General features: G+C 49.0%; 1 protein-coding gene across 8 annotated transcripts in view; it reads left to right on the top strand.

Moving 5' to 3' along the window:
* MTSS1 (MTSS I-BAR domain containing 1) overlaps positions 1 to 14,006 on the top strand; it is a 165,232-nt gene that overhangs the window by 135,013 nt on the left and 16,213 nt on the right. For 5 of the 8 annotated variants that reach the window (XM_073794726.1, XM_073794727.1, XM_019932021.3 and 2 more), the window contains 2 exons: positions 1,804 to 1,815; positions 13,744 to 13,901. In XM_073794726.1, the coding sequence (XP_073650827.1) occupies positions 1,804 to 1,815; positions 13,744 to 13,901 (170 nt within the window). The remainder of the gene's footprint in view (positions 1 to 1,803; positions 1,816 to 13,743; positions 13,902 to 14,006) is intronic. The other 3 variants (XM_073794728.1, XM_033842717.2, XM_004314446.4) reach the window with 1 other exon arrangement.

Here is a 14,006-nt window from a genome sequence, read left to right as displayed (position 1 = left end):
GCCTGAGAATGGAAACAGTACAAGCTAAGGGCTGGAAGAAATCTGGTTATTTGAGACTCCCAGTTATTTTGGGGTCTGGTTAGCTACGGTTTCCCCTTTTGCCTAAAGGCCTCTCTGTCGGTTTCATCTCCCTCAGGTGCTCAAGTGGTAGCTTCCTAGACTCTTGTAAAGTGTTGGTAGTTCCTTCTGAGAGTTATCCAATGCTTTGGATACATTTTTTTTTGTCTTGATAGAACTGAATCTGGTTTATACAGCGCAGTAATCACTTCCTCTTAAATATGTTTTCAGAAGGTCATCAAACAGCTTTCTGCCACTCCTTTTTCCAAAACTGTGATCTTTGATCTAAAAAAATCTTCTGACTCTCCTTTTCAAAGTTGAAATGCGTTTATACATTTAAGCATGGTTCTGGCTCCCTTTGACCTAGGCAGGCACATATGGGGTGTTATTTTTGTGTGTGACTAATTTACCTTAACTTTCACTCTGCAGCTGTATCACCTTTTGCCACATTCTTTGTTTGACTCTTTTTTACTATACTATAGAAGGGTAATTTTTACTCTAAAGGTATTTAAATATCACTGTCAAAAAACTCTGAATGGTTTTTGGGGTTTGATTAGACTTTATCTTAAAATCATTTTAAAACAACTTGACATGTGCTCCATCTGTGGGTGAATGTACCTATTTTTGTGGAAGGCAGGCTACTGAACACCTACCGGGCGTAAAAACTAGGCAGGGAGTTGAGGGCTGGAGGAATGGTCCCGGCCCTCCGAGAAGTTCCAGGCCAGCGCCCAGGGTCGGTGCATGGGGGCAGAGCCGCCTTGTTGAGTGGTCAGGGGGACAAGACAGAGGCAGCCAGGAGGGTGGGGAGGGGCTGCGGGGCTGACCCAGCAGCCCCAGGTTCTGAGTGGCATCTCTTGAACCCTCATCGAGCCCTGCTGCTTGACGTCAGCTCGTGACCCTTGAGGTCCTAGAGCTGGTTGTAACCCAGCTGGGGGAAGTAAGAGGATCAGAAGTGGGAAACATTTTATGCTGTTCGCCCACTTCTGCCACCTTACTGTACAGACGGTAAGCCTTATTTCTCATTTAGTTAGCTCTCATGTTATTATTAATTTTAATTAAAAAATTAATTATGGTAAAGCCTTCTGTTTCCATCTGTAACTACTAGAAGTTTATCAGAGACTTTGAGGGAGGGAACTGGAACATTTTAATATGTTAACCCTTGAGCCTGACGTTGAAATAGTTGTTTTCACCAGAGGCTGCAAAGCTAATATTATAAACCTAAGAAACAGACTCCCAGAGTCCCATATTAGCATATTATTTGCTATTATACGAAAATTTTAAGTTCTTTAAATTTTTAAAAAATTTTTTAAACTTTCATTTTCACCCCAGCTTGAACTTTTGATCCTGGTTTCCCTAGTTACTTTTAAAGTTACAGTAAATTACACTTGAAAGCTCTTCTTGTTAAAGCATCTTAATTGGCTTCTTACAGGAATATAGTCTTCATTTATCTTTTTAAGAAAAAACCTTGCTGCATTCTCTAGGGGTGCTGGTTACTAACTAGGAAGATGTCTGTTTAGATGAGAAGGAAAGGCCATTAGCAAGTGAAGGAAGGGAACTTGGATTTGCAGCTCTTGGTGGATGTGGGTTTAATCGCCCCAATGTAAAATTCGGTGGCAAGCCACGGACTGTTTTAACACATGAAAGAAAGGTAAGACTGCTGCTCGAATACCAGTTTGACTTTATTATTTTCCTTTTTGTGTCAATTGTGTATCCTGCACTTTCTCACCGCACGCCCCCCCCCGCCAGTGGACGCTCTCGGTAAGTCTGTCATCCTGAATCTCTGGTGGCTGGTCACGGTGTGGTCCTTACTGTGGGCTTTCCGTGGTTGTCCAGACCTATGCTAGCTGCCCCAGTTTTCCTGCCAGTTCAGAACAATCAATGGTGCCTACTTAATCTTCCATAACTTTAAGAAAACTGTGTGTGTGTGTGTGTGTTTCAGTCAATCATTTTCTTTCTTTGAAGTCTGGCCCTTTAATGGGTTAGCTCAACATGCTAGGAGTCTCTGCATCCTCATAATTCAGCATTAGACTCATGGAAAAAAGAAATACAGAGTGACTTAAACCCTCCCTTCCACACGAAATAAATATAACTATACATACATATCTAGGTGTATATGTGTGTATTTATATCACAAACAAAACGTGGAGAGCTACGCTAAATAACTCCTCAGAATAATTCCCAGATCGGATTTGGTGGTATTAAGCTTGCCACATATCTTTCACTTTGTCCCCCCAGGACCATATAGTTTTTTCAAAACCAACCATTTATTTTTAAAAAATCGAAAGTATTTCTTATTTCAGCAGAGTTTGTGGAATGCTTCACTTCAAAGGTATCAGATCTTCAAATTCAGTAAATCAAAATGATTCTTCTTGACTGAAAATTGACCCTCATTCTGTGGGTGACAACGCTACTAAAAACCTCAAGTCGCTTTCGGTGTCTCGTGGCTGTCCCTGTGTCTCGGAAAGGTCTGTCTGTGAGCCGTCCGTGTAGTTTATCTTGCCTGAGTGTGCCCGAGTGTTCTCTGAGCCTTTGCATTGAGCAGCTCCAAAGAGGTTTTTGCATCGGATTTTGTCACCTACGATGAACCCGAAGCACACAGGTCCCCTCTGACAGGTGCGGCTGGGATGACCAGCTGTCACGGGGGACACAGCTCTGCCTCCCTCCCGTCACGTTGATGTTGGGATAGTGTCCCCTACCTTTTTTTTTTTTTTTAAGATGCTGTTGTTTTATTTTTATTTTTTTTTGCGGTACGCGGGCCTCTCACTGTTGTGGCCTCTCCCGTTGCGGAGCACAGGCTCCGGACGCGCAGGCTCAGCGGCCATGGCTCACGGGCCCAGCCGCTCCGCGGCATGTGGGATCTTCCTGGACTGGGGCACGAACCTGCGTCCCCTGCATCGGCAGGCGGACTCTCAACCGCTGCGCCCCCAGGGAAGCCCAGTGTCCCCCACCTTTTAAAGGTGATAATCCTCTCCAGTCCTCAGTGTTGTGGTTCAGAGACAGCTTGAACAGTTTTTAGTGCACCTTTGGGAGGAAGGTAAGACACAGCCATTCTTTTGCTTATCGTGATAAAATTCATATAACATAAAATGCACTGTTTTAACCATTTTAAAGTGTACATTTCAGTGGCTCTGGTGCATTCTCAATGCTGTGCAACCATCACTACTGTCTAATTTCAGAACGTTTTCATCACCCCAGAAAGAAATCCCTTTCCTTTTAAAGCTGCCGTGCCCCATTCTCCCTCCCCCAGCCCGTGACAACTGTTCCTCTGCTTCCTGTCTCTCTGGATCTGCCTATTCTGGACATTTCTTATAAAGGGAATCATACAATATGTGGCCTATTTGAGGACTCAGACTTTTACTGGAACCTTTGCTTGAAAGCCTGGCATGAGTCTGTGGAGTAAACGGGGCATGCTATTTGTTTTAAGTGACGGACAGTAGGATTAGGGGTGAGTAAAGGAACCACGCAGCCTTTTGTGACTTAGATTCTGCTCATCTTAGGGAGAATCTCTGCAGCCCCCTCTAGTTCTCTGTCTTGCAGGGGCCCGTTCACAGGGCTAAGCCACAGTGGCATATGATTATAGCAGTGAACTTGGGCGTAAAAACTTCAGAAAGCTGTGTGGCTTGAAGCCCTCATAAATTTTAGTTTACAAGTTTTAAATCATGTTTGAACCTGGAGATCTGTATTTTAACCAAGTTTCATGGTAGTTAAAATGTCCTGGTTTAACAAAAGAAGAAAATAATATGTATATACAGAACTTTCCCTCCGTCAGTTAGAAGTATTTACCTTGAATCTTGCATAAGCAATGACTGGGGGCCTCCACAGGGGAGAAAGTTACAACTCAATAAAGTGTACTGAGCCAGGGATACACTGCTCCCTCCAGGAATTGAGACTCTAGCGGAAGGAAACCAATTATAGTCGTTCCTCGGTACCCGAGGGGCATTGATTCCAGGACCTGCCTCAGACTATGCGATGCTCAAGTCCTGTAGTCCACCCTCCATATCCACGGTTCCGCATCTGCGAGTTCAACCAAGGATTGTGAACGTAGCGCACGATCCATGGTTGGTTGAATGCGGAACCTGTGGATTTGGAAGCCGATTCCATATTTATCGAAAAAGATCCGTACATAAGTGGACCCGTGTTGTTCAAGGGTCAGCTGTAGTTTAATCCGGTGAGCTCAGCACCACGATGAGTATAAGCGGAAGGTGTAGGCAAGGCGCAAGGAAGCCATGCACGCTTGGTGTGGGTGGGTGATGAGGAAGATGAAGAGGGGTCAGCTGGTGGAGAATGGGACGAGGGCTGCTCAAGGTAGAGGGGACAGTGCGAGCCCTCACCATTGAGACGGGAGCACCAGAACCGTGGGAAAGGTGACCATGCTGCGGAGGGGGAGTGCGGGTGATACCCCAAGTCACCTTTTGGGGAGACTGACAGTTCCACCTTGGGTGGACTGAGAACCACAGTGACACCCCGTGTCAGCCTCAGCTACCTGCCTCCAGATGGTTCTATCACTCGGCCCCATTTCTGATCAGACCCCATACTGGACTCAACTTCTCCACCCATCACCCTTCTTTTCTTCCATGCGGAGAAAGCAAAAAGCCTGTGCAGTGCTGAAGCCTTTCCACTGGCGCAGTGGTTTCCGTGGCCCCTGGCTGCATCAGGGTGAATGTTTGCATTTCCTCACCCATTTCTTCTGTGCTTACAAAACTGGCAAAAACCATTCTCAGGATGCCCCAGAAACTGCAGTCAACGAGTGGATCACTCTCCCTGCCTCAGTGGTGAAAACAGTATGTCTCAGCCACCTCCATCCACTCCCCCTTTGGGTTTTGAAAAGGAGTAGCCCTGGGAGCCCTCCTGCCCGGAGGGAGCTCCCACCTACAAATCTGAAGTCTGGGTTATCTGTTCATGGGTCAGCTGACTTTCTCGCCTGGCACAGTGCAGAGGCTTCTTTGCTCCGTTCCCACTGCCGAGTTAGGGGAGGTGGAGAAGAAGCAGACTGCTCAGAAGGTGGTGTGGCCTGCACAAAGAGACCCTCTCAGCGGTTAACCCCATCTGTCGTGGTGTGCCTCCAGGAGTGGTCAGGAATTGTCATGCCCCCAGGACCTCCTGGGCCCCTGGAGTCAGCATGGAGCCACGGGTGGCCCGCCCTGTATTGCCGGTGATCTAGGTTGCAAGACCCAGCCCTGGAAGAAGGCAGCGACCCCCAGAAATCTCCTCTGGACGTTTTCTCCGACCACCTCCCCGTGATGCGTGTCAGCTGTCTGCAAAGGGACAACCGAAAATAACAACGGTCCTTTCTGAATGCTGACGTGAGGTGGTGAAAAGAGCTGGTCCATGATTCCAGGCGTCTTCCCCACTTCCCGCTCACCTCCAGTGGGCATCCCTGGAGGGGGATGGATTGCCACACCAGTGCGATTGGGAAAAGGGTACTTTGAGCCCAAACCAATGATTGTTCTCTATTGGAACTAAAGCTGGAAAAGTTCCTTCTGAGGTCAAGGGGGTGACTGTAGATGCAGACGGGTGATTGCTTAGACCTCCAGGGGTTGCTTGACCACTTACTTGTATGTAGCCTTGTGGTCTTTCTGGATGTTTAGATGCAACTGCACGTAACGTAGCAGGGAAGATTATTGAGTCACTGCTTCATTCTAGGCTTGGGAAAGGTATAGGAGTGTACACATTTAATTATGCAGGAAATAATGGAATGGGTACAGTTTTACTAAATGGGGCAACCTGTGTGAAATGGACTTTTTAATGAGTCAGTGTTAGAGAACCACAGCCCGACATAAGGTTCTGGCCCTAGAAATGCCAGGTAAAGCAGTCAGCAGAGCAAGGAGAGAGAAGGGAGAGGTCAGTGGGTGATGGCAGCCGACCCTGCCAGCCTGTGCTAACGGGCCGATGGGGGAAAGCATAACGAAGGGGCGGCCCGACTCCTTCTATCTTAGTACAAGCAGCAGCGGTCACTTTACTTTTTAGACCCCGGGTGGCATTCGGAACGCTGTACCTAACTGCAGTCAATAGAGATGTTGGAATCCCACCCAAGAAGTTCCTGAAAGGGACTGTTGCATTTTGAGATGAAAGCATGTAGTCCTGGGAGGCCAGGGGACTCATTCGTCATACTTCACACCAGGTAATTCTAGGTAAAAACAGACCGAGCAGATCCCCCCGAGGCCCAGAGCTGCGAGCTCCCTTCCTCCGCAGAGCTGGTCTCTGGGAAAGCCTCGCCCCGACGCAGCTCATCAGGTGCCTTGCTTGTGACTTTGGCTACAGATGGCTCATTGTGGGAGCGGAAACAGATGCCCTGAAACGTCCCTGTGCGTGACGAGACTGTTGTCAAGGTTTGGAGCGCCTGGCTTCCCTGTGGCTGCATTTAGAAGCTGGGAAGATGTATTTAGAGTGGGGGGGGAGGGGGCAGGGAGAACGCCCAGCAGGAGCCCAGTGCTTGTCTCCGTGTTAATTTTGCCGGAGGACAAAAAGGACGACGTGCTTGAAATATTGATTCCTTGCACAATGTGGTTTTGATTTACCCCGAGAACGCTGAGCTGGTGGTGCGGGTGCAGGACTGGGGGTGTAGTCCTGCCTTTCTTGAGTTGCAAGCCATTCACAGCTTTCGGGGGGTTTATTGCTTCACTTCCGGCGCCTCTCTCTCATTCATACATCCCCAGTGACCGCCGCAGAGCAGCCCTGTGAGGCAAGCGCGCATCTTCGCTCATTCAGGAAGTAGATATAAAGTGCCTTCTCTGGGCTGCACCCCCTTGGCAGCCACGGAAGCAGAAGACACCTCTGCCCTCAAGCCGTCCCCGGGATGGCGGAGGCCTTTACGTTCTAACATCAGTCCTCTGACACCAACAGGGTGTCCTGCAAGTCACATCAGTTCAGATACTAACTACCGGAGTTGGCTTAGCTAAGGACTCAGTCCCACAAGACTTCCTCCTCTTCAAGATTCACCAGCCACAAGTGGGGTCCGCAGGCTACCCACCCTTCCGCCCAGCCCATCTCAAACTTAGGCTCTCACGTGAACCGCCTCAGGTTTGACAATTTGTTATAAGGACTCGCAGAACTCAGGAAAGCACGGTACTTACAGCTGCTGACTTATTATAAAGGAAACCAGTGAGCGTCCAGGTGAAGAGCTCCGTAGGATGCGAGGTGGGGCGGGGGTGGGCACAGAGCTGCTGTGCCCTCGCCAGGCACGCCGATGGATTCACTGGAGCTCGCCGCTTTAGAGTTTCTGTCGCATTTTATCGTTACGGAGGCATGCCGTCCCCGGCTGCGGTGCCCCGGGTTAGAAGGAGGACTTCAGAGATGCTGCGCGACTGCCGATGGCACCTGCCACTTCCCGAGCACTGACCACCTGCTGGCCGTTGTGCTGAATGCTCTAGTGAATGAGTCCACTTGGTTGGTCTTACATCAACCATGCGAATCTGGTACTGTTTTTTATATTTAACAGATGAGTGGAAACTGAGGCACAGCCTGTTGAAAGAATAACAGAAATTGAGTTTGTTTGAAAATGTTTAAGTCAAAAGAAAAAAAAAAAAGAAAATGGTTAAGTCCAAAAGCTTCCAATCTTATATGATCAAATCTCTCTCTCTCTTGATTTCTGGTTGGTTTTGCTTTGGGGAATCGATCAAAAACCGCTGCAGGATATTAAGAGTAGAAGATGATATATGTAGCGATAATAAGGATAGCCACCTTTTGGTGGAAAAAGAATTTTTCACTCCAAATTCTAATCTCCAGCATCACCTTGCATGTCTATTTCTGAAACTATACCCCCGTGTTTCAGTATTTATATCCCGTATTCCATTGACTTCAGATGCCATCAGTTGTAAGATGCACTATCATTTTCTTTTTTCTTTTCTTTTTCTTTTTTTTTTTTTTTTTGCGGTACGCGGGCCTCTCACTGTTGTGGCCTCTCCCGTTGCGGAGCACAGGCTCCGGATGCGCAGGCCCAGCGGCCATGGCGCATGGGCCCAGCCACCCCGCGGCATGTGGGATCTTCCCGGACCGGGGCACGAACGCGTGTCCCCTGCAAAGGCAGGCGGACTCTCAACCACTGCGCCACCAGGGAAGCCCACTATTATTTTCTGACTGATGAAAAAAGAAAAAAAAAAAATGCCGATTACACGATGACATCCCCACTGACTGTAAGACATCTTAATTTGTAAGGTATAAACGTGAAAAAGTGGGCGTCTTCAGATGAAATACGGTATTTGCATGAGTGTGTCAGGGGCAGATGGAAGTTATTTTGTGGGGTTCCAATGGCTTCTCCATACGTCTGTCTGGGGGAAAAGAGGACTTTGGATGTGTTCCTGACGGTGAGCTTGGCCCAGTGTGTCTTGGGTTGATTCTCGCCCGTTGGAAAGCCCTTTGCCTGCATCTGGCTTGGTTCAGCCCCGAGGCTCAGGTATGGGCTGCAGTGCGTGTAGGGAGAGGCTGGGAGGTTCCAGATGACGCTAAGCACTTGACTGCCTTTTTGATCAGGCTGTTACTATGTAGAACGTTCAGCCCCTTCCGCCTTGTCCCCAGGGTTTATGTTTGCTGTGAGCATGAAGCTACAAAGAATGTGGGCTTCTGAATGAGAAAGACGGAGGGTTGCATCTGTCTGCGCCCATTCCTAGCTCAGGGACTTGCAAGCCACCCTGGTTCCCTCAGTCTCAGTTTCCTCCTCTGCCAAATGGGGGTGTTAATTCCTGCGTTGAACGTTTATGTGTATGTAGATTAAGGAAAATTAAAATGTAAATGTTGGGAAAATATGGGATCTTGGTTTCATTCCAGAATGCTTTGTGACCTCTCTCTCCTTTAAAAAAAAAAAGTCAAATCTTTTCTCCTTTAGGGGTGCTGCTTTGGCCCATGACACGGTGCCCATTAATAGTGCTTTGCCCCAGGAGCATTTTTTGTAAAGAGAATAATCACATGACTTCCCCTGTGCAGGGAGTAAGGGGCTGCTGGCTGTTGTTCAGCGGAATTCTCCAGCATGAATCCAACCAAGACCTGGAAGCCAGCAGGGGAAAAAAAAATTCTCGAGACTGCATTGACTTAGATTTTCCAGAAAAGGTCACAAGCGATGCTTTGCTCAGGAATTTTGTCTGGAAAGCCTGTTGAAGGCACCTCCTCTCTTCTTTTGGCTGATGGACCGCTCTGGAATTTGCTCATTTTCCATTGTTAGGCCATTTAAGGGCGTGATGGTTGAGCCAGTGAGCAAACTCAGATCAGGCTGTTATATCAGTGCCTCATTCATTCGCAAATATTTGAGCACCTGCCTTACAAGCAGGTGTGCTGACAGAGAAGATACCGCACTGAGCCAAAATATTTGTGGTTTCTGTCCTCGTGGGGCTTCCTGATCAGTAGGGGAGACTGCCATCAATCAAAGAACTGGAGAAATAAAGATAAACTTAGAATTGGGAGGAGTGTTGTGAAGGCTGTGTATAAGGAACTTCTGAGAATCAAGTAAGAGGATTTAGTCTGGCGAGAGTTCAAGGAGGGCTTTCGTGAAGAACCGGGACCTGCAGGGTGAACAGGTGCTAGACAGGTGGGGAGGGAGAGTGGATGTGTAGGTATGGAGCCAGACCCTGGAGAAGCGCCTGGGAAGTGGACAGAGGAGGGGAGGAGGAAAGGCAGAGGGTGGTCTAAGAAGTTGACCCACGCATGCCTTGCAGGACAGGCCATGTTAAGGACATTAGACTTTTCTTGAAAGCAATGGGAGCTACTGAAAAGTGATAAGATTTGCATTTTGAAAGGAATTTGGGGCTGTTCTGGGCGAGGTGGTCTCAATGCAATCAGGATGGCCTATTAGGGGCTGATGGAGCTGTCCAGGTGAGAGATCAAGGTGGCACAGTGAGGGTGGCAGTAGCAGAGGTGAAATAGGTGACAGGGTCAAGTCCATGTGAGAGCTGGCATGGCAAGGACCTGTACTGAGGTCATCAGCAGTGGGTCTCCTCGCATTGCTGATGGGAGGGAAATGAACAGGTTTTTGTATATTAAGTCAGTTCCAGTACAATTCTGAATTTGTGGATCTAGAAAGATGACTGTATCTTAAAATCAGTACATCCAACAGGGACATGGAATAATTTTTTCCACAGTCGTTCTTTAATAAATATAATTACATGTTGTGTTAGTGAATTTAAGAAATAAACATTGTGTTTTTAGGTTATGATATATCCCACATGGAAATGTACTCACTATAATTATAGCAGTCTTTATAGATTACACTTATTTTAGAATACTACAATTTGGAAGTCCTTTAGTTATAACATAATGCACATTGAAGATAACTTGACTAATCATAGAATAATTTAAGCTTATATTTACCAGATTAGGTAACACTTGGGTCTAGTCACTTTGCTTTCCTATGTCAGTGTATTTTTAAAAGTCAGTGTCATTAATTACAGATAGGTGTGTGCCTTATAACTTGTGAAAGGACGTAAAGATACCTCCCCAATTTCTTATAGTTATAAGTTGGTATTGAAAGAAATTGCTACCATCATCAGCCCTCCCTCCTCTGGAGTTAAGAACATGCTGACCTGGTCTGCAGCCCTCTGTGGTTCCTCAGTTGGAGCATCCTTGGAGAGGCTGAGAGGCTTACAAGGAGGCCTCTGGAGCAGCCGTAACCATGTGGCCTCACCTGCAGGGCCCGGGGTTGGCCAGGCTGTTTGGCAGGTTGCAGAGACACAGGGAGTTTCATTACCAGAGGACTTGTATGATGTACACATTCGGTGTATGTGGATTCATCTGCGCAAGTCAGCATTTTATTTATTTAAAAAAAAAACTTTTTTTGGCCTTGCTGCAGGGCTTGCAGGATGTTAGATCCCTGACCAGGGATCGAACCCCGGGCCCTCCGCAGTGAAAGCATGGAGCCCTGACCACTGGACCTCCAGGGAATTCCCAGAGTTTCCTCTGTTTTAAAATGCTGGGGAATTCCTTGGTGGTCCAGTGGTTAGGGCTCCGTGCTTTCACTGCTGAGGGCCTGGGTTCGATCCCTGATCGGGGAACTAAGATCCCTGATGGCAGCGTGCTGCGTGGCCAAAAAAAAAGTAGAGAAAACTCCCAATCTCATGGGGCTCGAGGTGCACCCACCCTCCATGAGGCCTGTGTCAAGAGGGAGCCCTTGCTTCCCTGCAAGTCCCCTGGGAGAATGGGAGGATGCTTTGACAAGTGTCTTGTCCACTAAAAACTTGGGGAACCTGTGACTCAGGGCCAGGTAATGTGGGAGGGTGGCTCTCTGGCATCCTGGCGGAAGGAATGGAAACAGTGACCATGGTAGAGAAACTGGAAAAACTGGTAGAATTATGGGGGGTGTAGGATGGGAGATGGTGACCGATGACTGAGTGGAGGAATGGGTGAGTGGGTCACCTTGAAAGCACAGCGAAACTTCTCAGAGCAAATTCTCACGTAATGTAATCGTTGGATAAAATCCCTCCAGCATGGAATTAAACACTGTGTATTGCTGTACCCAGCATACATTTGTGCTCACCTGACTAGTGAGGGCTCCACATACGGAGCACGGACTATACTTGAATGCCATCTAAGGCGGTTTCGAGGGTGACCTTTGACTGCCCATGATAGTCCCCTTTTGTGCTAACTTAGGACTTAACCCCTGCCAAAAATCCAGTGACTTTTGCTAGTTGGATGTTGTTGACACCTGACTGCCTCTGTTTCCAAATGAAGCTTTCTCATCTACTTGTGAGAACATACAGAATATATTCCTACACACGAGGCCGTTTTCCCTGACCCTCTACTTTTTCAAACCAGATAACACATTGCATTTAGTGTTCTCTACGGCAGCGCTCCCCAACCTTTTTGGCAGCAGGGACTGGTTTCGTGGAAGACAATTTTTCCATGGACAGGGGTTGGGGAGGGAGGTTCAGGCAGTGATGCTAGCAATGGGGTGCAACGGGGGAGTGACGGGGATGGGTGGGGAGCAATGGGGAGGGGTGGGGAGCGACGGGGAGCGACGGGGAGGGGTGGGGAGTGATGGGGAGTGGTGGGGAGCGACGGGGAGCGGTGGGGAGCAGTGGGGAGCGACGGGGAGAGACAGGGAGTGGTGGGGAGTGACGGGGAGCAGTGGGGAGTGACGGGGAGCAGTGGGGAGCTACGGGGAGGGTGGGGAGTGACGGGGAGGGGTGGGGAGCGACGGGGAGCGGTGGGGAGGGGTGGCGAGCGACGGGAGCAATGGGGAGGTGTAGGGAGCGACGGGGATCAATGGGGAGGGGTGGGCAGCGGCACACGAAGCTTCCCTCACTTGCCCACCGCTCACCTCCTGCTGTGCAGCCTGGTTCCTAACAGGCCTCGGACAGGCCAGGGGTTGGGGCCTCCTGCTCTATGGCATTCGCATTGTTAAGGAGGGGTACGTGGTGACCGGTCGGGCCTCTTCCCAGGAGGCGAGTGGAATCCAGTCCCTCGGCTTGAGGCAGCCGGCAGAGGAGGAGGAGGGGTCCAGTGTCAGAGGGTCAGGCCGTGTGGGCTCTGCCCTGACTCTGCCTGCCCCCCTGAATGGCCCTGGACAGCCCCTCCCCTTCTCTAGGCCTCCACCTCCTCTGAACTGGGAGCAGGTTTGCTTGGATAACCCCTACTGCCCCTCCACTCCAATATTCTGTTTAAAGCATCTATTGAGTACTTGTTGTATACATCTATTAAACACCTATTGAGTACTTGTATACACAGGTGGCATTTCACTGGGGGCTGGACTCGGAGAGTCCAAGCCTCCGTCCTGAAGTTTAGAAATTCTTCCTCTGGTTCAGGTGGTAGGTGAGCATGGGAGCCCAGTGTGGAAGCTCAGGAGCTGGTCTCGGGGACAGTCCCCTTCTTGTCCCCAGATCACGTTTACAGTAGCCATGCCCTCTGACACAGTGCCTGTTTGCCCATGTTTATACAGACTTCTGTAAAAGGCCAGATTGTAAACCTTCTCAGTCCAGGGTCCAAACAGTCTGTGTCACAACAACTTTACTCGGCAGTGGTGACGAGAGCGGGTATAGACAACCTGTAAATGAATGGGCATGGCTGCATTCAAATAAGACTTTATGAAGATAGTTGCCTCACCAAGTTCTAGAGTTGTCGACAAGTCTAGAAATGGGTGCCTCTGCATAACCGGGCTGTGTGGACAGGGCCAGATGACTCCCGGGCATGGGCCAGGCTCCGCACCCAGGCCCCCTTCAGTCCTCCACCAGCGGAGACCTGACTGCAGGTGTTTCTGCTGCTGGGCTTGTTCTACAGGAAGGGCATTCAGGACTCTCCACTAGGGAATTAAAGTAACTGCCAGGGCGTCCCAGGGGCCCCCCAGAGCCAAGAGAGCTGATGCCTGCCACCTTTGTATTCCGGGACAGAAACTTCTGTCTAAACAGAGGCTCTTTCATTGAGGATGACCCAGCAAAGCCAGCTTGTGCCCATTTTTGGAAACATCCATAGGCCCTCACCTTGTTCATCCCTTAGCCTCTTCAGAATGCAGGTCAGGACGAGCTACCCCAGGAAATTTTACTTGTCGTGAATAAACCAGGATAAATGTGCTCTTTGGGCATTGGAAATTGGAAGTGGCTGGCCCTAGAAAAACAGCTTCTTTAAATCCTTTCTGGGTATAAATACATACTTTTTAAAAGTCCTGGAAGATTGTGGTTTCTACTCCAGCAAGGACCTGAGGGAGGAGGGCATTGGTTCCAGGAGCTGGTGTTTCAGCATGCCAAGCTTGGGGCTTTGTTCCGTTTGCAGGGCGAGGTGACATCCAGCCCCAGTTGGACAGCGCGCTCCAAGACGTCAACGATAAGTATCTCCTGTTGGAAGAAACAGAAAAGCAGGCAGTCCGGAAGGCTTTGATCGAAGAACGTGGCCGGTTCTGCACCTTCATCTCTATGCTGCGGCCCGTGATTGTGAGTTGGTGGAAAGTTCCAGAAGGCATAAACTGGCAGTTTGGAGGAGAGCCTCCTTATTTATCCTGGAGGCATTAAGAAGCTGCAGTGTGTCAGGAATCGTGA

This window comes from Tursiops truncatus, chromosome 17, assembly GCF_011762595.2.
Source record: "Tursiops truncatus isolate mTurTru1 chromosome 17, mTurTru1.mat.Y, whole genome shotgun sequence".
Classification (NCBI taxonomy): Eukaryota; Metazoa; Chordata; class Mammalia; order Artiodactyla; family Delphinidae; genus Tursiops; species Tursiops truncatus.
The sequence above is the reverse complement of the archived record's forward strand: the minus strand, read 5'-3'. Positions and strand labels throughout refer to the sequence as shown.